At 51.1% G+C, this 23347-nt stretch overlaps 10 protein-coding genes across 10 annotated transcripts; 5 read left to right on the top strand and 5 right to left on the bottom strand.

Annotated features, from left to right (window-relative positions):
* The first annotated feature begins 85 nt into the window (after nucleotides 1–85).
* VE01_03484 (uncharacterized protein) lies at nucleotides 86–1122 on the top strand. The gene is made up of 3 exons (XM_018272973.2): nucleotides 86–183; nucleotides 331–542; nucleotides 636–1122. Exons 1-3 carry the CDS (start codon nucleotides 174–176, stop codon nucleotides 996–998), a joined length of 585 nt encoding a protein of 194 aa, XP_018132223.1. The 5' UTR covers nucleotides 86–173; the 3' UTR covers nucleotides 999–1122.
* TFB3 (TFIIH/NER complex subunit) lies at nucleotides 1065–2464 on the bottom strand. Its single transcript, XM_018272972.2, has one exon. It carries the CDS (start codon nucleotides 2371–2373, stop codon nucleotides 1318–1320), a length of 1056 nt encoding a protein of 351 aa, XP_018132228.1. The 5' UTR covers nucleotides 2374–2464; the 3' UTR covers nucleotides 1065–1317.
* Nucleotides 2465–2598: 134 nt separating this feature from the next.
* Nucleotides 2599–4856, top strand: VE01_03482 (uncharacterized protein). The gene has a single exon (XM_018272971.2). It carries the CDS (start codon nucleotides 2712–2714, stop codon nucleotides 4560–4562), a length of 1851 nt encoding a protein of 616 aa, XP_018132227.1. The 5' UTR covers nucleotides 2599–2711; the 3' UTR covers nucleotides 4563–4856.
* VE01_03481 (uncharacterized protein) lies at nucleotides 4806–7767 on the bottom strand. The gene is made up of 5 exons (XM_059463533.1): nucleotides 7277–7767; nucleotides 6968–7205; nucleotides 6662–6852; nucleotides 6501–6612; nucleotides 4806–6450 (listed from the first exon to the last, which is right to left on the bottom strand). The coding sequence occupies exons 1-5, from the start codon at nucleotides 7322–7324 to the stop codon at nucleotides 5165–5167; spliced, it is 1875 nt and encodes a 624-aa protein (XP_059319858.1). The 5' UTR covers nucleotides 7325–7767; the 3' UTR covers nucleotides 4806–5164.
* A 919-nt stretch (nucleotides 7768–8686) lies between these two features.
* VE01_03480 (uncharacterized protein) lies at nucleotides 8687–11386 on the top strand. Its single transcript, XM_018272969.2, has 4 exons — nucleotides 8687–9039; nucleotides 9101–9819; nucleotides 9870–10073; nucleotides 10119–11386. Exons 1-4 carry the CDS (start codon nucleotides 8811–8813, stop codon nucleotides 11205–11207), a joined length of 2241 nt encoding a protein of 746 aa, XP_018132225.1. The 5' UTR covers nucleotides 8687–8810; the 3' UTR covers nucleotides 11208–11386.
* VE01_03479 (uncharacterized protein) lies at nucleotides 11282–11999 on the bottom strand. Its single transcript, XM_018272968.2, has 2 exons — nucleotides 11781–11999; nucleotides 11282–11726 (listed from the first exon to the last, which is right to left on the bottom strand). Exon 2 carries the CDS (start codon nucleotides 11709–11711, stop codon nucleotides 11313–11315), a length of 399 nt encoding a protein of 132 aa, XP_018132363.1. The 5' UTR covers nucleotides 11712–11726; nucleotides 11781–11999; the 3' UTR covers nucleotides 11282–11312.
* A 146-nt stretch (nucleotides 12000–12145) lies between these two features.
* On the top strand, nucleotides 12146–13490 carry VE01_03478 (uncharacterized protein). The gene is made up of 3 exons (XM_018272967.2): nucleotides 12146–12273; nucleotides 12329–12601; nucleotides 12658–13490. The coding sequence occupies exons 1-3, from the start codon at nucleotides 12252–12254 to the stop codon at nucleotides 13371–13373; spliced, it is 1011 nt and encodes a 336-aa protein (XP_018132364.1). The 5' UTR covers nucleotides 12146–12251; the 3' UTR covers nucleotides 13374–13490.
* Nucleotides 13491–14238: 748 nt separating this feature from the next.
* VE01_03477 (uncharacterized protein) lies at nucleotides 14239–14681 on the bottom strand (the record flags this gene model as incomplete). The annotated part of the gene is made up of 3 exons (XM_018272966.1): nucleotides 14239–14408; nucleotides 14472–14595; nucleotides 14649–14681. 3 exons carry the CDS (start codon nucleotides 14679–14681, stop codon nucleotides 14239–14241), a joined length of 327 nt encoding a protein of 108 aa, XP_018132367.1.
* A 2938-nt stretch (nucleotides 14682–17619) lies between these two features.
* Nucleotides 17620–20515, top strand: VE01_03476 (uncharacterized protein). Its single transcript, XM_018272965.2, has 5 exons — nucleotides 17620–17896; nucleotides 18011–18212; nucleotides 18314–18378; nucleotides 18909–19263; nucleotides 19377–20515. Exons 1-5 carry the CDS (start codon nucleotides 17628–17630, stop codon nucleotides 19929–19931), a joined length of 1446 nt encoding a protein of 481 aa, XP_018132368.1. The 5' UTR covers nucleotides 17620–17627; the 3' UTR covers nucleotides 19932–20515.
* Nucleotides 20516–21369: 854 nt separating this feature from the next.
* Nucleotides 21370–23347, bottom strand: VE01_03475 (uncharacterized protein; the record flags this gene model as incomplete). The annotated part of the gene is made up of 1 exon (XM_018272964.2): nucleotides 21370–23347. The coding sequence occupies exon 1, from the start codon at nucleotides 23197–23199 to the stop codon at nucleotides 21370–21372; it is 1830 nt and encodes a 609-aa protein (XP_018132365.1). The 5' UTR covers nucleotides 23200–23347.

Genomic DNA, 23347 nt, shown 5'->3' with positions numbered 1-23347 from the left:
TACTCGCTCGTAACTGAATGCGGTAAACGAGCTTTGGGCTTGCGCAAGGCTGCACCACCGCCGTTTGTTCCCCATCGCGGGGTCATGGACCTGACGGGTAGCCGCGTCAACAACTCAATTATCTTCAGAACCCCTCTAACGCCCCATCCGCAAAACTGATCTCATAATACACCATGTCTTCAGGTAAGCTCTTTATAATAATATTGTGTGCTAGAATTTATTCTTTTCAAGCCTTCCCAGCACACCAGAGCTACGAAGTCTATATCCTGAAATTATACTGCCTTCCGTAAGATGCTTCTATATTCTCAGCATCGACTGACGGTCACACAGGTGATGCACCAGTAGACAAAGCTGCCGAGGCGGCGGCACGTGCCCTCGAGGAAGAAGAGCAAGCTGCACTTCCCTACAAATGGACTCAGACAATCCGCGACCTCTCCCTCAACTTCACCGTCCCCGGAAACCTCAAAGGCCGAGACCTGGTCGTCGATATCAAGAAGACGAAGTTGAGCGCTGGAGTTAAGGGGCAGGAGCCAATTATAAGTGTATGCACCCAAAGCCACTCACATGGATCTTCCTGGCTTGTTTTCCGCTGGCTGGATGCGGCCAGATGGATAGGATGGAGCTAACAAATCCAGGGTGACCTGCCACATCCCATCCACGTCGACGAGTCTACATGGACACTCGCCTCGATCCCTGCTGTTGATGGCAAGGAGCTAAAGCAGATCGACATCCATCTCGATAAAATGAACAAGATGCAGTGGTGGGAGCACGTTGTCACATCGGCGCCGAAGATCGACGTGACCAAGATCCAGCCTGAGAACAGCAACCTGGGCGACCTGGATGGCGAGACAAGGGGAATGGTCGAGAAGATGATGTTTGACCAGAGGCAGAAGGAGCTGGGTAAGCCCACGAGCGAGGAGCAGAAGAAGGCAGATATGCTGGCGCAGTTCCAGAAACAGCACCCCGAGTTGGATTTCTCGAACGCAAAGATGAGTTAGATAGGCATGAGGATGCCCCAGAGTGGCAAAAAATTGAGGCATGGGATCGGCGGAATTGCATAGCAGCGGTGTTTATATGAAGTACGATAATCCTACAACGAGATCACGACAATTTAGTCCCAACATTAAATGTAGCAGAGAAGACGTGACCATAATTATTGCTTGCTTGTGCGACCATATTCTATGTTCTACGATGTCCCATATCTTTTTACTGCCCTGGTATATTCAAATGTATGAAACCAAACTCCGTGACAATGCTGTCGCCATCCATTTCCAAACGCTATGCGAACGCCAATAAGCTCAAGTAATGAACCACATACTAGAAGACATCCTCCATCGTTTTGTCCCCGCTCCTGGCCGTAGCAGCAATTGCAGCAAGAGGAGCACCACTCGCAGTGGTATTTTGCAGCTCATCCTCGATGAAAACACCCAACCCGGAGAAAGCCTCGAACATCGTTCGGGCATAGTACTCTTGAAAGCTATAACCTCCAACCATATGCCTTGGGTCGTTCTCCGCCTGTTTCAGCCAATCGTTCTTGTACCGCGTCTGCAGCACGTATCTCGTCGGCGTCAAGTCCAAATCTCCAAATGGATCATATGGCTTCTCTACCTCCACAGCCTTCCTCTTCTTCAAGCCCCTGATCGCCATCTTGGGACCTTCTAGATCCTCTACCTGATCTCGTTTCATCTTCTCCGTCTTCTCCAAGATTAACCTCTCAGCTTTCCTGGTAATTTCGTCGGCATTGCCCTCCGACCTCGCCAGCGTCTCAATAACATTGCGCTTCGTTCTCTCCAAATCCCTTCGGTCCGCCTCTTCCTTCTTCTTCCCCATCTCTCGCCTCTTCCTTGCCCTCTCATCAGCTATCGCCTGTGCTCTCCGTCCCATCTCTTCCTCCTCCTTCTCAGCCTCTAAGTTGGCCTCGATCTCCATACGGTTCATCTCCGCATATTTCTTCAGCGCCTCTTCAGCATCCTTCTTCATAGCTGGCGTCCCCTCCACAATCTTAAATACCAAGTCCTCCACGCTCTCAAGATAATTATTCCAATCATGCAGCGTTTCGAAATCGTCTTGGCGCCTATTGAAGACCGCAGCCACGCGCTTCCGCACGTCGACTTCACGCTCGATGTTCAAGTCTGCAAAAAAGGCTGTGTGAAAGCCTCGCTTGCGCAGCGTCTTGTGGCAACCGGCGACAGGGCAGGGCGCGGGACCGGATGTGAAGAGCCGGTCCACGCAGGATGTGCACATCGTATGGTAGCATTCTGAGTTTATGAGGAAGGTGAGGGACGGGTTGAGGTAGCGGTTCGACTTGCACACCGGGCAGATGTCGTCGAGGGGGTTGGAGGTGAGGGTGTTGGTCTGGGCCCGTGGAGGCATGATGGGCAATGACGCAATGCTGAGCTCGTGGGATCTGGAGGAGCTCAGCTTGAAGTGCCGTTTCGTATGTGAGCTTGATAGAAAGATGATCGCATGGGTGGTTGGCGAGGCTAAGCAAGGCTAAGGCGAGGCTTTGAAATAGGCATATGCGGGGGTGACTAAGCAGCTCAAGGCTGACGGAAATTTATTGTTCGCATCAGACACCAGCCTTTCTTCTTGGAACAGCTTGCTCCCAATTGTGAAAGAGAAAATCAATTTGGGTAAAGTTCAACAAAGCCGAAGATTGAATTATATGGCCCGTACAACTGTACATTGTTGAGCCCGCAATATTCGCCACCATGGCACAGCCGTTAAATGACAACGCCCTCCAAGACTTAGAGCGCCACCGCCTGCTGCTCGAGACACAAATTACCCAGCTTCGAAAAGCTCTTCAGACATGGCAACTCTGGTCCGCGGAGTATGAGGGCTTGAAAGAAGAAATCGAAGCCCTCTCATCTCCCACCAACGCAGACCTCCTGGCGATAGGGCAAAACTTCAACGGCCAGGTGGTGACTCTTGTCGAAATAGACGACATTTTAAATCTTAAGGGTGAACAGCGGAATGCTGCGCAGATCATCAATCTACTTGATCGGAGAATCGACTATGTGGCACAGAATGTGAAAACAGCCGAGAAGCAGTTACATGCGGCGGAAGATAAGCTGGAGAAGGTGGGGATGGTGTCTGAAGAGCTGGAAGACAGTGCAAGAGATGAAGAGGGTTTACCATTGACGGAGATCATAGAGGAGCTGGATGATGAAGGAAATGTGATAAACTACAAGACGAATACACCAGGAAGCGAGAAACAACAGTTATTGGATGTCCTACGACAGGTCGGCGTCACCGAAGAAGAGATTCAAGTAAGAGGGTTGGATCCCGTCGATGCCGAAGTGGAGGAAGACGATGTGACAAACGTATTGCCAAAAACGTCTGAACCTTCACCGAAAGAGCCCACCGGCGCGGTCACCGAAGATGCAGCACCCATACGTCCTAGTGTCCAACCCAGGAAGAAGAGCGTCACCTTCACCGAAGACACGAAACCTGGGCCCTCATCCGAACTATCCGCAACCGAGACTCGAATTGCCGAAATAATGTCCCTCTCCAAAGCTCAAAACGAACCTCTACCCTCAACTGGCCCGGATGCGCCTATTGTGCCCACTTCTGAGAGCGAAGAGGAGGCAGCTCTCCGACGCGAAATGCTCCAGTACTCCATGTCTGAAATCGGCGCCGTTGTCGCTGAGCTCGACCTAGAATCAGGCAGCGAGTGGTCCGAGGACGACGAGGGCTACGACGACGAGTTCAGCGATGGCGATGATGATGAGGATGCATTTGGCCGCTCAACCCGCAAGGTTGTCGATGATGACCTGCACCAGCGGATGCGCGAACTGGAGGAGAAATTGGGCGTGCGGATGATGCAGAATCTCGGTCCTAAACCGCCATCGGACGTATCTACGGAAAGGTCTGAGCCGGACGCAGGGATCGCCCAGATTAGGATCACCCAGGAGGATGTGGATCGTGCGGCGAAGCTACAATCGCCTGATAAGCCGGCAGAGGAAGAAATAAAGACAGCAAAGAAGGGGAAGAAGGGAGTTCGTTTCGCCGACGATGTCGACGTCTCTCCGGCGCCCGAAACCAAACCCGCTGCTAAACCCGCTGCTAAACCAACGCCCCCAAAACCTACTGCTGTCCTAGCACCACTCACAGATATTGTCGAGCGCCAACCAGCCGCTGTCGCAGCACCTGCTCCTCCAACCGGGAAGATAGTTTCCCGGTTTAAGTCGTCTCGACAGGCCCACCCTGTTCAGGGCTTCATCCCTCCCCAGCCACCAGTCCAATCGTCACGAAGTGAACGAACCGTCCCTACTGGCCCTGAAAATGCAACGCTCGCCACACAAGTTGTGGAGAGAGAAGTTGTTGAGACTGGTGATGTAACGGGACCAGATGAGCTTGATCCAGGCTTGCTGCACCAGGAGGTCTCGACGGAGTTTCACCGTTTGAGGAACCGAATGATTCAGCGAGAGGGAGGATTCAAAAAGAAAGAGGCGAAGGTTGATGATGAAGGAACGATACTAGAATATGCTGACGAGTATGATGACGAAGGAAGGCCAAAGAAAGTGAGTAGATTTATGGCCGCGAGGCTTGGGAGACAGTAGGTAGATAGGAAATATGAATTGTATATTTGAGGTTGGGTGGCTTTGAGGGATGTAGATGTATCCCTCCTGGTGATAAAAAGATATGCTGGAGAAACAGGAACAAGCGAACCAAAATGATGGAAAGTTCGCTTTTCATCTTCGCGCTTGGTCCAAGATCAAAGTTTAGGGCCCTCTGACGTCGTGGACCTGGCATGTTGGCCTCAATGGCCATGACGATTCGTTTCACCCTTTATATTTACCGTACCTTTGTCGCATTTAATAATATATGTTACCTTGTAATCGCGCCATGTGAAGCTGAGTGGGTGGTCAGGGAATCATCAAATATATCAAGACAAAGAAAGTTCACTCTGAGCCATGCCGCCTTTCGAAATGGTATTACGTATCCTATCCCAGAGCTATAGCTTGCCAGCTACCTTTCTACCTCTGCCCTGTCAAATCTTCCATCTCTGACTTAAAATCAACGCTATACCAACCCCCGTCAAGTCCACATCGCTCCCTCCACTGCCATTCTCATTCCATAAATCCATCCACACCATGAAAGGTTTCAAACCCATCACCCATCCCCCCCCCTGCCCATCTCCATCTCCCCCTCGTCATCCTATCTACTGCGACCACGGCTGCTGTTGTGCCGGCCTCGGAAACACCTCAATAGTCGGCATCGAGTCTAGTCCCCCACCAATCGGCGCCTGATTATTCTGCCATCCCATCCCCGTCGCGGTATTCACAAATGCACTCTGCCTAAATGGATTCGTGCCTGTAGGTTGCGGTGCCAGTCCGCCCGGTGTTCCCGCACCGCTCGTCCCAGGTCGTCGCGCAAACGGGTTAGTCCCCGTAGGCGCGGGCTGCAATGGGCTCGCAGTGGGGCCAGTTGGTTGGTATTGCTGTGCTTGTGGCCCGCCAGGAGGAGCGGAGGCTGGTTTGGCGAAGGGGTTTGTGTTTTGAGGCGATACGGGGGAGAGTGTGTGGCTGGTACTCTGGCCCATGGTCGTTGGGCTTGCGCTCGCGGCGTGGTTCATCATCATGCTTGCGCGGAAGGGGTTTGTGACTTGTTGCTGTTGGCCGGTTTGGAAGGGTGGTTGTGGTTGTCCGGGGAAGGGTGAGAGGGAATTTTGATTGATTGGGGAGAGGGAGTTTGAAGGGTATGCTTGTGGTTGCGGGGTGTACCCGCCGAAGCCAGCTCCAGTCATGTTAGGTTGGAGTTGCTGCGGTTGTTGCATCGGTTGAGGTTGTGCGAATCCATTATTAAACTGTTGTTGCTGTTGGTTCGGGTCCTGGAAGCCTGTTTGTTGCTGCATGAATCCATTCTGTTGGAATACCTGTTGTTGGTGGATAGCTTGCTGCTGCATAGGTTGCTGCTGTTGTCCTTGGAATTGCGGGGCGCCTGTGAAGTTGGGCGCATTTACCTGCTGTTGTGGCGGTGCAGTTTCGAGGGGCTCCTGTTTTTGTTCGATGGAGGCGAAGAAATCTATCAAGTCTGGCGCGGGACCTTTAGGCGGAGCTGGTTGTGCCTTTGTCGTGATGGCTGCCGTCTCTTTGGTTGGTTTGGCATCTGGGAATGCCTTTGCTTCATCAACACGAGAAGAGCTACCGCCTGTCTTCTGTGCAGTGAGAAATGGTTTGAATGTGCCGTTCTTCTTCTTCTTTGCCTCTTCTTCCGCCAGATATTGACGCCTGTTGATATCAAAATCGGGGTCGGCGAGGTAGTCCTCCAGCTGCTTCCCTAAGTTCACAGGCGCATGCTTAAGCTTTGGTACCTCAACTCGTGTCTTGTGCTCATATGTCCGTGCGGTACCAAGATATGCAACTACAAGGTCCGTGTGCTTTGTGAATCTTCTGTATATCTCCAAAGCTCTCTGGGCATCTGTTTTTGTCATTTCAAAGAATTGACCTACACTGTATCAGCGTCACCATACAACAAATATAACCAGTCGAGCATACCTAGGATGGCAATCATTGCCTGGTTGATGACATGGTAAAGAGCCAGCAGGTCAAGAACCAGCATACGGAATACAGTGATTGTGATTTCGTTCTCGGGCTCATTATCAAGCACCTGTAGAGTGTTAGAGATCCACCTTTCTCTTCACATATGGACAACTTACGTCACATTTCAGCAGCGTACTGATCTGGAGTTGGACGAGTTCGGTCTCCCGCAATAAGCCCTTGTCGACAGTTAACTTTTGAAATCGATTCTCCGCTCCTCGGACAAAATCGCATTTGCTATGTCGGTATCCTCGCGCTCGTTCAGTCAGATAGCTCGAATAGTGGCGGATATTCTTGCCATGCGTTTGAACTGTAGAACAATCAGTAACGTGCCCGAAGAAATCATTCCTGAACGATACACCATATCCGACTCGCGGTGACACACTGCTTGCACATACGCTTGGGTTGCCAGGCTTTGTACATACCGTCCGTGAAGCTGCTTGTAGCCAACATGTTCTTGTGATTTGATAGAAACTCCAACGTAACATCGGGTGACCCTTCCCGAATCATCAGGTGTACAGTTATAAGACCCTTGAAAACCACCGTCCATGTGGAGTCGCGCAACCGGTTCTGAAGGGCGCGAAAGACTTCTGCGACGCCATGTTCACCGGAATGTGTTGCGATGAGGATATGCTCAATGTATTTTGATTTCGGCGGGGCAAGCTGGGAGAGGGCGACACGGTCAGTACTGGATAGGACAGAGCGCCATTGAGCGGATAGAAAGGGCAAGTCACCTTTATCTTTGTCGCGCCCTTCACAGATTTCTCGAATGAACTTGACATGGTTTCATGCCACGGGCCTACCGTCGATGGGCTAAGCCTCCAAGGTTTCCGGCAAGAGACGAACAGTCAATGGCGAGAATGTGCGCATAGAAAGTGCCGCTGCAAATCCTAGCCGATGTAGAAACGGCTAAAGAAGCCTTTGGTGCCTCGTGAATGCTGTAGATCGTGGGCGCGCAAACGGACGTGGTGTTGTTAATCGCAAGATTAAGCTCGTGTCAATCCTGGTCAATAATGTAGGGGTCTCCCGATCTCATCTACCAAGAAGCCGGCATCGTGAGTGCGGGGGATTTGTAGGCAAGGTAAAGTTCACTTCGGATTTGCGGATTCGAGCGCAGAATGGCCCTATATGTATTCGTGGCCGCTCCTGGAAGGTCGTTGTTGGTAGTCGAGGCGAAGTTGTTGTTTGTTCGTTGAACAAAGCTTGGGCTGAGCCGGGGACTTGAGGATGAGCGTCATAAACATCAAATCCATGTGGCCCAACGTAAGTGGGCGGCCGCCTTTCCCGCACCGCACTCCGGAGCATACATATGAGCGTTTAATCTTATTACTTCCAACGTTTAATTTATAATCATTATCACACCAGGTAATTTAGAACAGATTGTTTGTAAAGCGGAAGAATACAAGTCATATTGCGATTAATCCGTAGTAGTCCGGCGCGCTGGGGGATATCTAACTTACGGCTAAAAACGAAGAAATCAAAGACACAGGTCAAAATAAAAAATTCTAGAGATATCAAGGCTTCAGACATCAGAACACTTGAAATGGTGCCTGTCGCCCTGTTTTTCCCATGATCCCCAACACTGCCGGTCATGTCTGCATCTGACACAGCACCGCCCCGGCCGTGTGGGAGCCAACCACCAACGGCGCTTCCACAGGCGCTTCCACGAGCCCCAACCAACAACAAAAATCAAAGAATGCGCCCTTCCAAGGCTTTGAAGGATCAGAGATGCCGTATTCGCGTCCGCTTGTTAACAAGGGGGGTGTGGCGAACGCTGATTTCACGTCTCCCAACCTCGCCTTGCAACCAAACCACTGAAGCCCTGTGAAGAGAGAGTTCGGAAGCTCGGCGAGGAGGGAGCCATATCATATAAAACACGCTAGGCTTTCATCATTCTGTAACAGACATGAGTTAGCAAGGTTGCACTGTGTTGGATGAAAGTATATCGCTGGGGGAGCGAGCAATCACTTACTGTTTAAAACTTGGAAGGTCATAAAGATCGAAATTCTACACTACGGGCGGTATTTATTTGATCTTAGCGCAAAAGGTCGTTAGCGAGAATATTGTTGCCTTGGATATGTGGCTAATACGCAAGGCTGAGTAAGTGCCTGTATTTTATTCCAGCAGCCTCGCCGACCTCCATCCCCATCTCGGCCTGTATTACTACTTTCACTTATTTATTCACATTCATTATCGCTGTATTTACGCATGCCATATTTGATTATTTGTATATGATACCGAAACCATATCCTGCAAATCTCACAACCAATGTTGAGGGCATGTTGCCGCCCTCGAGTAGGCGCCAGGATTGTATCCCATGTCTTGCCTAATAGTGGCTCATCGGCCATTGCTGCTTTTGGTTTGACACGGAGAACTTTAGCAGGGCTTCCTACGGGCGGCGCCGCAGATGGTTTCCCATTGTCTGCTGATGCCGCTGGCGGAGCAAATACAATTGGCGCGAACGAGTTACCATGGATGAAGCAATTCAAAGAGACCCGTATATTGCCCCAGTCCCTACTACTTGTGAAATCCGCAGCTAATGTTGTCCTCTCACCTAGTCCAGCGCCATGAATCTCCCTCTTTGAGCAACTTGGCTACCATCGTTAAATCCCCCGACAACAATAGCATCGGGAAATCCGTCCGAGTGCAGGGCGCCCTTGGCAATGTACGGAACGTCTCCAGCAAGATGACCTTCGTTCCATTGTCCGACGGAGCTGCCACTATCCAACTCATCTCTCTGCGAGATAACAGCCCCGACGCACACAAAATCTTAAAGGCTGCCAGGGCGAACACTCCAGTAGAAGTCGTCGGTACTCTCCAGTGGAAGAACGTCAAGCCGACAAAGGATGGGAAACAAGAGCCGCCTCGAGAATATGAGCTCTTGATAAACTCTGTCCAGTCACTAAACGACTTTCCGGCAGATATTCTTCTGGGAGAAGATGCAACATACGGGCCAGAGCTGAGGCATCTGCAAATACGATTCGACGAGACCCTCAAGAAACGTCTGATATTCAGGAGCGAGGTACTGAAGGGTATACGGACAGCACTCCCAGATTTCCACGAGGTTGAGACGCCTATACTGTTCAAATCTACACCTGAAGGCGCGCGAGAGTTTCTCGTGCCAAGCCGCACATCTGGACATGCTTATGCGCTGCCGCAAAGCCCGCAGCAGTATAAGCAGGTACTTATGGCGAGTGGTATCAACAGATATTTCCAAGTCGCTCGTTGCTTCCGTGATGAAGATCTTAGGGCTGATCGGCAGCCCGAATTCACCCAGGTTAGTATTCCATACCCAGATAGGAGTGCTCTTTACTGACGCGGTTCAAGCTGGACATGGAGATGGCCTTTACAAATGCCGACGGCGTAATGAAGAGGATGGAAAGCTTTATTGTAGACATGTGGAAACTAAGGCAAAAGCTATGGGCAGGATCTGATAGAGATGTGCCATCAGCCCCTTTTATGCGTATGACATACGACAATGCCATGAGGTTCCACGGTGTCGATAAACCGGACCTCCGTATCAAAGACTTGGTAGGTCTATCAATCCCGTGAAACTGCATTATCTGACCATTCTAGACCTACAGAGTTGAAAGCATAGTTCCGGATAACCTGAAGAGCATGATTACCTCGCTAGAAGACCCCATTGTCGATATCTTCAAAATCAATTTGAACTGTAGCCCAAGGCAAGTAGGTGCCTTTGTGAAGACGATCATGGATTCGCCCGAAATGCGTCCATTCCACGACAACCCTGATGGCGGACCTGGCGTCTTTATCTACGACCCTATGAAGCCACTAGAAGGCCTCGCAGCATTCGGCCACGAGGGGCTCGAAAGTATAAGGGCATTTTACGGGGCGGGTGTGGAAGAGCCGGCCAGTTCTAAAGATCAAGCAATCGTGGATAAAATTATGGCCGCTACGAATGAGGTGTCCCCCGAGAACCCAGCACCCGCAACAGAGACCAACACTTGGTCACCACCCACTACACGCGAACCGCTTGAACAAGGCGATCTCATAATCCTCCAAGCGCGCCCCAGAGACGTCAAACTATCCGGCGGCTCCACACCCCTCGGCCGGCTCCGCAGCCACATCCACAAAGCCGCCATTGCCGCCGACCTAATCGACCCCGACCCATCCTTCAACTTCCTCTGGATCGTCGACTTCCCCCTCTTCACCCCCTCTAACACCACCGATCCCGGCCAAGGCGGCACCGCCGGCTTCTCATCAACCCACCACCCCTTCACCTCCCCCAAGACCCCCGCCGACGTCGACCTCCTCCACTCCGACCCCCTCCGCGTAGTCGCAGACCACTTCGACCTCGTCCTCAACGGCGTCGAGCTCGGTGGTGGCTCACGCCGTATCCACAATGCGCAGATGCAGGAGTGGATCATGCGCGAGGTGCTGGGTATGCCAGAGGCTCGGCTGGCGGACTTCAAGCACCTGTTTGAGGCGCTCAGGGCCGGGTGTCCACCGCATGCGGGTATGGCGCTGGGGCTGGATCGGATGGTGGCGGTTATGACAGGGACGGAGAGCATTAGGGATGTGATTGCGTTTCCGAAGAATAATAGGGGAGAGGATGTTATGGTGGGGAGTCCGAGTGTCATGACCGAGGGGCAGCTGGCGACGTATCAGTTGGCGGTAGTGGGAAAGGGGCCCGAGGAGAAATGATGAGCCAGCTTCGGCGTGTATTTGGACGCATACAACAAACGGGTTGTAGGGCGCGTGTATATTATAATAGATCACTCGCATTTCAGGCAATGTAAAAACAGCATTTTATAGCGGGCCAAAATACTTATCCTTCGCCTTCTTCATACCCCTCTTATACTCCTTGTCATCCTCGTCAATAATGCACTCCTCATAAAGCATTTCTAGTAGTTCAATCACATAGTCCTGGCAATTCCACTCCGTGGTCTCATTATCCACCTTCGCATCATCAATCACTTTCAGCAACTCGGGGATATCACGCTCGTTAACTTCTCCAACAGCAAGGTTTCGCTTGTGTAAGAGCCTGTTCTCTGGCTCATCCTGAACAGCGCTTTTCTCAAAGGTGCCATCTTCGCCGCTAACCTCGAAGATGGTCGGTACATTCCCGTCCTCGTCGTCGAGACAAAGAGCCCAGTGCTCGTAGTTCCCGGTTCCGGCCTCATACATGGCTATGTAGAGTCTCGGCATGGTTTGGGGGTTGAACTACCATGGTAAATAAATATAATCAAATAATTTACATATCTATAATATACTCACGTAAATGCAACACTAGATTCTTTTGAACGGCAGTTGCTCCTCAGCGGTCGCTTCTTCCCTCGCGGTCTAGGCCGCCGCTCTTGCTCTTGGGCCGCTCCTTCCCTAGCCTGCCCTTTCCGTTGGTTGTTCTTTCAGTATTTCGCTCTTTCCGTAGTTCGCTGTTTCCGTACTTCGCTCTTTCCCTATCCCGCTCTTTCCGTAGTTCGCTTGTTCCCTTAGTCGCTCCTTCCCATCCGGTATCCGCGGTTGTTGTTGATTCCGCTCTCACCTATACGTCATCCCCGCACATGGCCCAAGCTCCAAGCTGCCCCGCGCTGCTTAGAAATGCTCTCCAATCCATCTTTCAAATTCGACTTTCAAATACATCTACAATAAAAAAATTGTCCCTCAAATTGATTGTTCTCGTTAATTCCCCTCTATAATCACTTTATCCACCAACTCCAGCCAGAAACAGCCAAACCACTGCCCATCATGGCTACAATGCGCGCAATCGGTACCCCGCATCCCCTCTCCTTCCCCTCATCTCACCCCACTAACCCCTTCCCCAGACATCAAAAATGGCAAAGGTCCTGCCTCCGCTCTCTTTCTCAACTCCTCTGTCCCCAAACCTTTGCCCAAGCCCACCGAGGCCCTCGTGCGCGTCAAGGCCTTCGGGCTGAACCGCATGGACCTCCTCCAGCGAGAGGGCAAATACCCACTACCCCCGAACATCAGCTTGATCCTCGGCGTCGAGTTCAGCGGCGTCGTAGAGGAGCTAGGTGCCGAAGCACAGAAGGGGAAGTTCAAGGTTGGAGATGAGGTGTTTGGACTCGCGTATGGAGGTGTGTCTCCCACCCACTGCCCACTCGAGGTTGATACACATACTAACCCCTCCCAGGCGCCTACGCCGAATTCATCACCGTCTCCGCTGCGACTCTCCTCCACAAGCCTAGCACACTAAGCTGGGTGACCGCTGCTGCAATCCCAGAGACCTTCATGACTGCCACACAAGCCCTCCACCTGATCGGCGCCTTCAAGCCTGGGGACAGCGTCCTCTGGCACGCCGGCGCTTCCTCCGTCTCGATTGCTGGCATGCAGCTGTCCAAACTCGCTGGTGCATCCGCCGTCTACGTTACTTCGCGCACACCGGAGAAGGTCAAGTGGTGCGTCGACACATTTGGCGCCGCTGGTGGCTTCGACACCACGCAGAAGGGCTGGGGAGAAGAGGCACAGAAGGCCACTGGAGGGAAGGGGATTGATGTCATCGTGGACTTTATGGGCGCCTCGACATTTGCGGATAACCTGAAGGCAGCGGCAAAGGATGGCCGCATCGCGAACCTGGGACTTATGGGCGGCGTCAACCTGCCAGCTGAAACGAACATCGGCTTGTTCCTGGCGAAGAGGCTTAGATACGAGGGAAGCAGTTTGAGAAGCCGTGATGAGAAGTATCAGTCGCAGCTGACGGGGAAGTTGGAGGGTTACTTGGAGGCGTTTGCGAAGGGGGATTTGGAGGTTAAGATTGAGAAGGTATTTGATTGGAAGGATGTGATTAAGGCGCATGAGTTGCTGGAGGGCAATGGGACTAAGGGGAAGGTGGTTTGTGTTATTAGTTAGGGGGCGGTAGCATCAAAATCTTGATCAAGTTTGTATATCTCAAATTCAAACTCCCAGGATGATGAATAGATCTTTTTTTTAAGACTATTATAACCGTACCCGCCCATGATCATCACAGAGCATCAGGATCAGGATTATTACTCCAACTCCGCACCTGTATCCCCTTAGCCGGAGCTTGATTCCCATTCGGCTCCAAAACCAGCACGGTAGTCTCACTATTCCGTTTCTTCAGGTAGTCGCCTGGAAGATTTAGCTGCTGCTGAGGACCAACAGTCTAGTAACAACCAATAATAACACCATTCACCCACACAACACCTTTTGTCCAACCAGGAAGTTCGAGGAAAGTATCATCCGTGCTCTTCACATTGAATGAGCCTTAGTAGAAGACTGTTCCAGAAGTGGCTGGGTTTTTAAAAAACCCTGACCTAGACAACCCGCCAGATCATCACCAGCACTCCAAGTTCACCTCCAAACTCCCACCTTAACCAAGGAAAAGAACCCCAAAAATCCCGAAAATATCCTTATTTTTTTGTTGTTTCTTAAAGAAGGTCCACCTTGACGTTAGGTGGAAGACCGTGTGCAGAGGGAGGTTTCTTCAAGGTCAGTTGGAAATGTTCCTAGTCGAGAAGTACGGCGCCGCCAACGATCCCCTTTCGGTGGTCCGGGATTTCGGATCCATAATTGACGCGGCCCAGGTTCTCGAAGATTAAACTCCATTCCCAATCGAAGGGCTCTCATATATAGATTATTGTCATTTATTCGTCCTATATCGTGTGCACAGCCTGCAGAGCAAGCATGGTTGTGTATCTCCCGTAAACCCTCAAACGCCGCAAACGCCTCTCCCCCACGCACGCGATGAACGACCTCACTGCCTCCTCTTCCCCTTCCCACTCGCCGCCTTCTCCTTATCAATAAACTCCTTCATAATATCATGCAGGGCATCGTTCCGCCTCGTAACAAGCAGCACATCATCCGTGGTGACCGTCGAGCGACCAGCGTGCTTCGCAAAGCTCTCGAGGTCCTGGGACACGCTTTCTGGGGAGGAGTTGTCAGCACAATTCGCCCCGTGCCCGTGATGCGTATCTTAAAGTAGCTTACCAATCTGCGCCCACACCATCTCCGTCAGGGCACCGATAAACTGGGGGGTTGCGTTTACGCCGAGGCGGAGGGTCTCGGCATCGACGATTTTGCCGATGGAGAACCAGAGGGCGGCCTTGAGGCGCTGCGGGTGCGTTAATACTTCAGCCACATAATGTGGGGATACTGGTATCTTACCTCGCGCGTCTCGTCGTCCATATTATCGGCCATTGTGGGTCGAGATGTTGGCTGGGAGAGACGTCAATTTGGAGCTCGTCGCGCTATTTCCAAAGGTTGTGAGGGGAGACGCGACGGTGGTCCGTGCACCACTTTGCTTCAACGTCGATGATGCTGGTTGTCTCGACTGAAGACAGAGAATCCCAACGGCACCCTGCAACATCACCTATTGGGATCCCTAGCTGTGGTGCCTAATAATAACGGTTATTCTGCTTCATCGGGTCTCTCAGAGATGGTGCATGTGGGATGCAAGCGTATGGGATGGGTGAGATGGTGGGTGAGATGGTGGGTGAGGTGAGGTGAGGTGAGGTTTGAAGTTTCACAAACCGTGTATTCAAGTGTTTCTGGGATGGAGTGATTATGATGAATGATTAATGTGCCTTTGGTGGGATTCTGTCACTATACTCTGCATACAGCAGAGAAGAGTGATGGTTTATGTGAGTGTCAGTTCTTCTGGACCATCTCTTGTTGCTTGAAACCTCACACCATCCCTTCTCATCCCTTGGGCCTTGTCATCGTCGTCGTGTTTCTGCTACCTTTGTCACTCTCCTGCCCTTCCCTTTACCTACATTCATACTCTCAACATCCATCCATTCACCTCACAGCCAAGGACTGGAAACTTCAAATGCGTGAAGATTTGTAGTTTGCCCTCCTACATGTTCCATAGAGGATTGTAGTATATCCTCTATCCCATCCTCCCATCCTCCCATCCTTGCTCTCCCTCAAATTCAAATAGCTGCCACAGATGCAGACTCACATGGCCACACTGTTCTGCCACTCCTCTTTCGCTCGTGGCTCCGCTTCTTTGCCTCCGGCTGTCAGCCACCCGCTCCCGCCTTTAGCTGCTCTTGGCTAGCGCCAGGAACAGCAGACGTTTGCTCTTGCCCCTTGCTGTCTCCCAGGTCCCCAGTGCTGACAGCCACCATCGTTCCTTGCCCTTATTTTACCCCTATTAGCTTTGCTTCCCCCACACCAGCTTCACTTGTCCAACTGCAACCCCATGCTGCACCCCGCTTCCCCGGTCTCTCTACTCCTTGCCCACAACCACTGTTTGTCTTGTCTTTCTCTCATCGCACTCTCTGGGCTTTCTCACAGGATGTGACCTTTGCATGGGTAAAGGTGGAGGGTGTATATCAGCTATATGTTAGTCACACTGTGAGATATGTAGAGAGCAGAGTACTCACAGATGTTTCTCAGGAGTAATCAGGGTAGTTCCCATCCCATGGCAGTAGCAACTGTATTCCAGGGAGAAAATGAAGACAAAGGAGATGCACATCCAGCACCTGATTTACCAAGCAAGGACCAGAACCACTGATTTATCCACCCATACCCATGCCAGCATGGAGGGTGAGATATGGCTGATGTGGTAGATGAGAAGGGATCTCTGAAGGCCACTCGCGCTGCCCCATATCAACACCTGAATGCAGCATCAGCTTTATCCATAGAAGCCCCAGAGGATTCCAGCCGCATCAAGAATCCCAATCATTTGTACACATCACCATTGTCACCTCACTTCACCAAATCGCCACCACCACCGCACCCATAGCCAGCTAGGCAAGTCCAAAGACGGCACGGCTCACCATTTTTGGTTTGAGAGGCCGCTTGGGAAAGCAAGTTCAAGCAAGACCAAGCTGTCAAATGCTAGACATCCCTTCCACTGCTGCTGATCGCCATCTCCTCCTACCCCCCTACCTCAGACTGCTTGACGCAAGAGAACATGGGCTGGCAGAGAATGAAGACTGATTAGGTCTAGTCATATCCGAGGCAAGACATGTCTTCGGTGACGGGTGTATTGGTAGAAGGGAAACAGGTTGGGGCAGGAAGTGGTTGATAGGTGGTGACGGTTACCTCAGGCTGGCCGAATCTGAACTAACTGACGCCGTGTTCCTGGCCACCATATTTCGGACCCTGTGCTTTGTTATGGCTTTTCAGATACCCCTGGCGCCCTGTTCTTTTGGCAGTGAAACTTCTGTTCCTTGTCAGCGGATGAACGAGAAAGCCAAAATATGATATGATCTTGCCTGGGTTCTGTCATTCTGGGGTTGTGGAATTTCTTGGCTAGGATCGCTATGGGAAGATCGTCGCAGGAGGATCAATGAATGAGAACGGATGAGACGTGCTTGAGAATATCTGCTGCAGGATATCTCTAGGAAGCTGGTGCTCTTATGAAGTTACGTCTATATTGTATTCGCTCCTGTGGTCAGGTTCCTATCGGCTATGACGGCGAGGCAGATATATATTCGGTATGACAGCGAACGAGAGTACGATTGCTCGTATAAAGCTATAGGGAACAAAGAAGAGATATATACATATATATATACAGCATGATGACTGCGAACGATTGTTCGTCTTAAGGATACGAAGAACAAAGAAGAAGAAGGCCATGCCGCTCTCGCCGCTCTTGCCGTTGTGCCAACCCCTCTAATGCTCTCGCCGCGTCCCCTGCGCCCCCCGCTGTCTTCCCCCTCCCCCCTCCTCCGCGCCAGGCGAAAACGCTTCCACTAGGAAGAACCACCTCCAGACCGCACTTTGCCCGATCCAGAAATCAAACATATTTCTTGTTGTCAATCACTGAAACGGGCTTGGTTCAGTTCTGGCCCGCTCGTTTTCTCGGCGAGCCAAACGTTCACAACACGCTTCCGCCCTTCTCAGCGGTTCTGTTTATCATAAACTTTCCTCCCGCCCACAACAACCTTTTGACCTCCTTTACTCTTTTACTTCTTCATCTCCTTTACCCTCTTCACTTCTTCATCTCCTTCACCCACTTTACTTCTTTGCTTCCTTCACCCTTTTACTTCTTGCCTCTTCCAACACTTGCTCACTTCATTCTATTCATCAACACATTGATGCACCTGTTTAATCAATCTTCATCAACTCAAATCAAACGATTCAACTCGCCGACCTCAATCTTCACAGCTCATACAGTTTGTTTCAGCTACAATGGCCAAGAAACTTTACTTCACCGAGCAAGAGCTCGCTAATATTCAGCTCGCTGAGCGCATCTCTTCGGTGTTCTCTATTCTAGGCTGTTTTTTCGTCATTGTAACGTTTTCTTCGATGAAGATCTTCCGCAAGCCGATCAACAGATTGGTCTTCTTCGCTACCTTTGGCAACCTCGTTACGAACTTAGCCACTCTAATCTCACGCTCTAGCATCTTGACTGGTCAAAATTCATCGCTCTGCCAGTTTCAAGCCTTCATTATCCAAATGTGAGTACCTCATCTTTACTACCATTTCTATTGCTCCTTCCCAGTTTACTTCAATATAAACTTCTACTCAGATCGGACCTCAAATCCGTGCATCTGTATTAACACTGCTTCTAGGTTCATGCCTGCTGACGCTCTCTGGATGTTTTCTATGGCTTTGAATGTGTTCCTCACGTTCTTCTATCAGTATGGTCCAACGGAATTCCTGGCTCTCGAGAAATATTACCTCGTCTTCAACTATGGAGTTCCGGCTATTCCATCAATCGTATTTGTGCTGCTTCAAACTGAGGAGCGTGGTCGTGTTTTTGGGAATGCTACAGTAAGTTTCCCCCACCCCCCCCTTCCATACTTTCCTTCTCGATCTATACTCTTCTCAAAGCAAACATGTCACCTTCGTTTATGTGGCTAATAGCTTTTTAGCTCTGGTGCTGGGTGACCGTCAAATGGAACTTTCTCCGTATTGCCACCTTCTATGGCCCCGTCTGGTGAGTTTTGGACACAATTTCTCATTTCTTTTAGTCTTGTTTTTCTTTTTCTTCACCATTTCAACGTGCTTCTGGCTTCGATACACAACTTGGTTTGGTTTACTCTCGCCTTTGATCTATTCTTGCTTTTGTTCACTCTCGCCTTGATCTATTCTTGCTTTGGTTCAATCTCGCCTTTGATCTATTCACAGGCGACTTTGACCCTACTGCGCACTTTTTGCTGTTTGGAATTTTCCCACCATTGCGGATTTTGTGTTGGCGAACTTATACATCCCCTGATCTATTCCTCCCTTCCCGATCTGGACATTTCCGAACCTTAATACACTTGTGGATAGGGCCTATCCTACTTTGATAATTTAATCGTTGATGTTACTTATTTTTTCATTATACGGCCATGTCACTTGAGCACATAATATTCTGTTGGTCTTCAACCCCTGACTGAGATTTCGTTTTATTCCCACATTGATTCCCCTCACATTTCAGCCATTCTCATTCTCGATGTTTCCACCTCTTACTAACACTTTTCCTAGGGTTGTCCTTCTTTCCACGATGACTATTTACATCCTTGTGGGCAGAATTGTCTTCCGAAACCGAGCCCGCTTCAATGAATTAACCGCCCAAGCCTCCAGGAACCAAGCTTCTATGGCCGCCTCCATTGTTGGCAGTCCTTCCGTCTTAGAGGAGGGCCATATTGCGGTCACCACCGATATCAACGTCACTTCGGACGCAGCTAACTCCGTCGAGCGCGAGGAATACAAGAAAGGTAAATCCACTGCCAAGGTCAAGGCCAAGAAGGAGAAGAAGGAGGTGTCCAGTGCCGACCGCGCCGCCTGGGTCTATCTCAAGTGTGCCCTGATGTTTTTCACCGCTATGATCGTTACTTGGGTATGTCTTCCTCCCTTCCCTCTAATTTCTTTCCTCCGAACAATTTCTCCCCGCCTTCACACCTCACCATCTTGACCTCCCCCCATTTATTCACGAAGACTAATCACCACCAGGTCCCGGCCACCGCCAACCGCATTGCGACATTAGTTAATCCAGCCTTGGTGTCGTACGAGCTTAACATCGCGGAGGCTGTTCTTCTGCCTCTTCAGGGTTTCTTCAATGCCTGCATCTACATCGGCATCTCAACTGATGCATGCAATTATCTGCGCGCCCACTGCAGACGTGTCTTCAAACAGATCTTCATCAACCCATGGAATCATGCTTTTGGTCTCCCAATCACGATCCCTCACAACAACATCCCACCATATGTTGAAGGTGCCCCAACCCCAGGTTCCCGTTCGCGCAAGAACAAGAAGAAGAAGTCATCCCCGTACGACTTGCATGACATGGATCCAAAACGCCCTGGCAAGGCTGTTGTCAAGCCTATCCAGCCCGAGGAGTTGGAGCATTACCATCGTCTGCGCGAGGAGCTCCGAATCTCACCAGAGCCCGGACCCATCACCTATAACTACATGGCTGCAGACATTGAGGAATACGAGCGTCGTCGCAAGGCGCTTATGATTTCGCAGCAGCAGGCTAGATCCACGGGTAGCAGCAGCAACAACTAAGCTGCCAGCTCGACCACGCACTCACTCTATTCGTGCCGCATCTTGTTTCACTCCGGTATTTTCTCGACTGTTCAGATTCCAACAAAGCATGTCCATGGCAAAGATAGTGTTCCTCGTGTGTGGTCCTTTGATCCGACCTCCACATGCCTAACTCATTACTTCGAGTTCACGTATCTAGCGTCGGTGTTCTTCCGTATGTCTTCGATTGTTACTTTTTTTTTCAGGCCCCCGTGTCTCCTTTCAAACCCCCTTACTACCCGGGTTCGACGCGATGCGGGTGCAGCTCCGAGCTGCCGGTCTGCCAATATATCTTATGTTCACTTCGTATCCAGATCCTTCTTTTCCCGTGCTTCTCCTCCTTTGGGATGCGCGTGGGTCTGGATGAAGACTTGCCCGCCTATGGGTATTGTTCTTCTTTTGTTTCGTTTGTTTGTTTGTCGGCATGAGTGCCTGGCGTGGTGTTTCGGATGGGCTGGTATCGGACTTTCAACTTCTTCATTTCGTGATGGCGCCTGGTACTGGGTGTTAGTGGGCAAATATCATGGGAGGGTGTTTGGGATGGTTTTCAGACTCTGGTGATGGCGTGTTTGCTCGCTGGTTTCCGATCAGGGGGGCATGGTGTGTTAATCAAGCCTCCACACTGTGTCGTACTCTAGAATAGGAAATGGAAAATTTGAAATTGAAATGTCGGTTCTTGTGAATTGTGATTGTAGTCTCTGTTTGTTTTGACGGTTCTTGGGGGTTTCTTTTGTGTGGTTTTGACGGTTGTGGTTCTGAGGGCAGGATAACTCTTTCACTGCCACTGTGTTGAGCGTTGACGTGGATGGGGATTGTGGCTTTAACGTGCATGGGGAGTTTTCACAGCAACGACACAGCAGGACACGCTTTATTCATCTTGTTCTACAGATCAATCTACAAAACACCTCAAATGATGCATCAGAACTCAAAACTAGTGACGGCAGTGCATAATTCCCAGACCTTCACCAACTAGATGACAGATCCGAAGCCAGACATCACGCACCATGATCATTTTATGACATAGCGGCATGGGTGGTCTCCATGGAGGTCCAGGTCGGTCTTGGGCGTTCACAATAGAGAAATAGGATGATGGAATGCTATAGATTATATATTACGGAAATGGAAGATTTTGAACTTGTGGATTGTTCGGAAACTGGTGGTTTGTTTTTGTGGAATATGAATGGAAATACGATATTGAGGTTTACAAAACAGATTTATAATCACAACGAAGAAATTTAAACTCATAACATCCTCAATGTCTTGCACCTCATCTATATAGAATCTAAATTTATAATATATACACCCTGCTTTACGCAAAAAAATAACCCCCACCCACCCCCAAAACTCAAGCCTCCAGCCTTTCGTTTAAAACTCCCAAAACTCCAACCCAAAATCTCACAAACCACATTCACCCCCCACCTCACAAACAACAAGCATAAAGACTCGCATCCCCATCATTAAACAAATGCGTCCTCGCCCCCCCATCCCCACCCTTCCCCAACAACAACGAACTCCCCCTATACCTCCCCGTAACATCCCTCGCATTCCCAATCGTGCTCGAAAACGCACTCCCCGTAATCCCCAAGAAGAACTCACTCTTAACCATAAACCCCATATCCACCGCCCCCTGAAAATCAAACGGCAGCGCATCAATCTTCTCAAGCGTCGTCTTATCCCCCCCAGCAAGCGTCCATTTATGCGTCACCTCCCACCCGCGCGCCTTACCCGCCTCCACAAACTTAGCAACCTGCTCCTGGTCCCCGCACGCAAGGTAGACGAGCGGCTTCTCCCCGCCGGGGGTGCCAAACATCCCCCACGCCTTATCCAGCGCGTCAAGGTCGACCTTGAGCTGGTTCTCGAGCGAGGACCAGATCGTGTCCTTCTCGACGCGGAAATGCACGCCGTAGAACGGGCGTGATACGTGGCCGAGGAGCGCGGAGACGAGATCGCGCGTCGGTTGCGTGAAGCGGATCAGATGGCCCAGGTCGTTCCAGAGTTTCAGATCCTGTCCCGTCGGGTCGTCGGTAATGCGGAAAAGGAGGAAGTTACTCGACATCTTCACGACAGTCATCCCCTTCTTCGCCGGCGCCCCCTGCTCCACAGCAGCCTTGTTATGCGGATTCAACTTATCCAGCTGCGTGAGTTTAGTATACTGCTCATCGAAGAACGTCGCGAACGGCCGCCCAGTCCAGAAATAGCTCTGGAACTGCCTATACCCCTTCGCATCCTCGAGCTTGATAAGCCACTTATTCTTCACGGGGTACTCCGCCGTATCAAGCTGCGCCGGGTGCACGATCTTCATCTGCGGACACACGCGCTTGACGGAGTCCATGAGGTGCGCAACATCGAACCACTGGTCGTACGTCATATACGCATCCTGGTTCATGAGGTTGAATTGCTCGAGGTGCTCCGAGTCGCGCAGCGGCATGCTGGGGAGGACGAGCCCGGTACCGGCTTCGAAGGCCATTTTTAAGCACACTTTGACTTGAGACATGATGGAGGTGAGGCCAGCGGCCATGCCGCCGCATTGGAGGTAGACGTCGTCGGTGCGCCAGTGCGTGCGTGCGCATTGCGCTGTGAGGGCGGGGAAGTCGTAGGGCGTGGGGGGGGAGGCCGAGAAGGCTTGGTCGAAGTAGGTGTTTTTTGGAGAGCCGTCGGCGTTGGTGGGTGCTGGGTTGGTATTGGGGTTGGTGTTGGTGGTGGTGGTTTCTGGGAGGATGGCGGGAGGGACGGCGATGGTGGTGCTATCGGTGTTTGAGGGTGGGAAGTCAATTGGCGCGGTGTTGCCAGCTTCTTTGCTCTCGTTGTTGCCATCTAGGCCACCGAGGCCACCGAGGCCGTCCAGACCAGCGTTCTTATTATCTCCCCCCAGGCCGTCAAGACCACTGTCCTTGTTTCCCCCAAATCCGTCCAGACCAGCGTTCTTATTGTCCCCCCCAAAACCCGCATCCTTATCCCCTCCCAAACCACCAAGACCGCCATCCCCATTCAACCCCCCCAACCCACCATCCTTATCATTAACAACAGCCAACCCCCCATCACCAAATACCTGCGGCCTCTCCGGCGCCGCCGGCCATCCCCCATCTCCCAGTCCCTCCCCCCCAGGCGCCCCCGCGGGGAACCCCCCAGGCGCAACAGGCACAGCAAGTGGTGACCCCGCGTATTTTGACAAAAAATCAACGTTCAGGAAGAGGACGAAGGTGCTGGCGACGAGGAGGGCCGTGAGGAGGGTTGTGCGGCGGGTGAGCATTGTGCTGTGGTGTGTGTAGTGGGTGGTGGTGGTGGTGTCGTGGTCGTAGGCGCAAATGGGGTTTAAAAGATGCTCGATGGAGCTTGATCTGGAGCTGGAGATGCGAGACTAATTGCTTGGAAAGTACTGTATGTATGTATGTATGTAT

The sequence above is a fragment of the Pseudogymnoascus verrucosus genome (genome assembly GCF_001662655.1).
Source record: "Pseudogymnoascus verrucosus strain UAMH 10579 unplaced genomic scaffold scaffold_11, whole genome shotgun sequence".
Lineage (NCBI taxonomy): Eukaryota > Fungi > Ascomycota > Leotiomycetes > Thelebolales > Thelebolaceae > Pseudogymnoascus > Pseudogymnoascus verrucosus.
The sequence above is the reverse complement of the archived record's forward strand: the minus strand, read 5'-3'. Positions and strand labels throughout refer to the sequence as shown.

Excerpts from the sequence above, each read along its gene's own strand:
- VE01_03478 (XM_018272967.2), top strand. The coding sequence starts at position 12,252 with ATGGCTACAATGCGCGCAATCG. Across the intron at positions 12,274-12,328 it reads GGCTACAATGCGCGCAATCG|ACATCAAAAATGGCAAAGGT; the intron begins GTACCCCGCATC and ends CCCCTTCCCCAG. Across the intron at positions 12,602-12,657 it reads GTTTGGACTCGCGTATGGAG|GCGCCTACGCCGAATTCATC; the intron begins GTGTGTCTCCCA and ends AACCCCTCCCAG.
- VE01_03482 (XM_018272971.2), top strand. The coding sequence starts at position 2,712 with ATGGCACAGCCGTTAAATGACAACGCCCTCCAAGACTTAGAGCGCCAC.
- VE01_03481 (XM_059463533.1), bottom strand. The coding sequence starts at position 7,324 with ATGTCAAGTTCATTCGAGAAATCTGTGAAGGGCGCGACAAAGATAAAG. Across the intron at positions 6,853-6,967 it reads TACAAGCAGCTTCACGGACG|TTCAAACGCATGGCAAGAAT; the intron begins GTATGTACAAAG and ends ATTGTTCTACAG. Across the intron at positions 6,451-6,500 it reads GGCAATGATTGCCATCCTAG|GTCAATTCTTTGAAATGACA; the intron begins GTATGCTCGACT and ends GATACAGTGTAG.
- VE01_03484 (XM_018272973.2), top strand. Across the intron at positions 543-635 it reads GGCAGGAGCCAATTATAAGT|GGTGACCTGCCACATCCCAT; the intron begins GTATGCACCCAA and ends TAACAAATCCAG.
- VE01_03479 (XM_018272968.2), bottom strand. The coding sequence starts at position 11,711 with ATGCCGAGACTCTACATAGCCATGTATGAGGCCGGAACCGGGAACTAC.
- VE01_03476 (XM_018272965.2), top strand. The coding sequence starts at position 17,628 with ATGGCCAAGAAACTTTACTTCACCGAGCAAGAGCTCGCTAATATTCAG. Across the intron at positions 18,213-18,313 it reads GTGTTTTTGGGAATGCTACA|CTCTGGTGCTGGGTGACCGT; the intron begins GTAAGTTTCCCC and ends ATAGCTTTTTAG. Across the intron at positions 18,379-18,908 it reads ACCTTCTATGGCCCCGTCTG|GGTTGTCCTTCTTTCCACGA; the intron begins GTGAGTTTTGGA and ends CACTTTTCCTAG.
- TFB3 (XM_018272972.2), bottom strand. The coding sequence starts at position 2,373 with ATGCCTCCACGGGCCCAGACCAACACCCTCACCTCCAACCCCCTCGAC.
- VE01_03480 (XM_018272969.2), top strand. The coding sequence starts at position 8,811 with ATGTTGAGGGCATGTTGCCGCCCTCGAGTAGGCGCCAGGATTGTATCC. Across the intron at positions 9,040-9,100 it reads GAAGCAATTCAAAGAGACCC|TCCAGCGCCATGAATCTCCC; the intron begins GTATATTGCCCC and ends CCTCTCACCTAG. Across the intron at positions 10,074-10,118 it reads ACCTCCGTATCAAAGACTTG|ACCTACAGAGTTGAAAGCAT; the intron begins GTAGGTCTATCA and ends TGACCATTCTAG.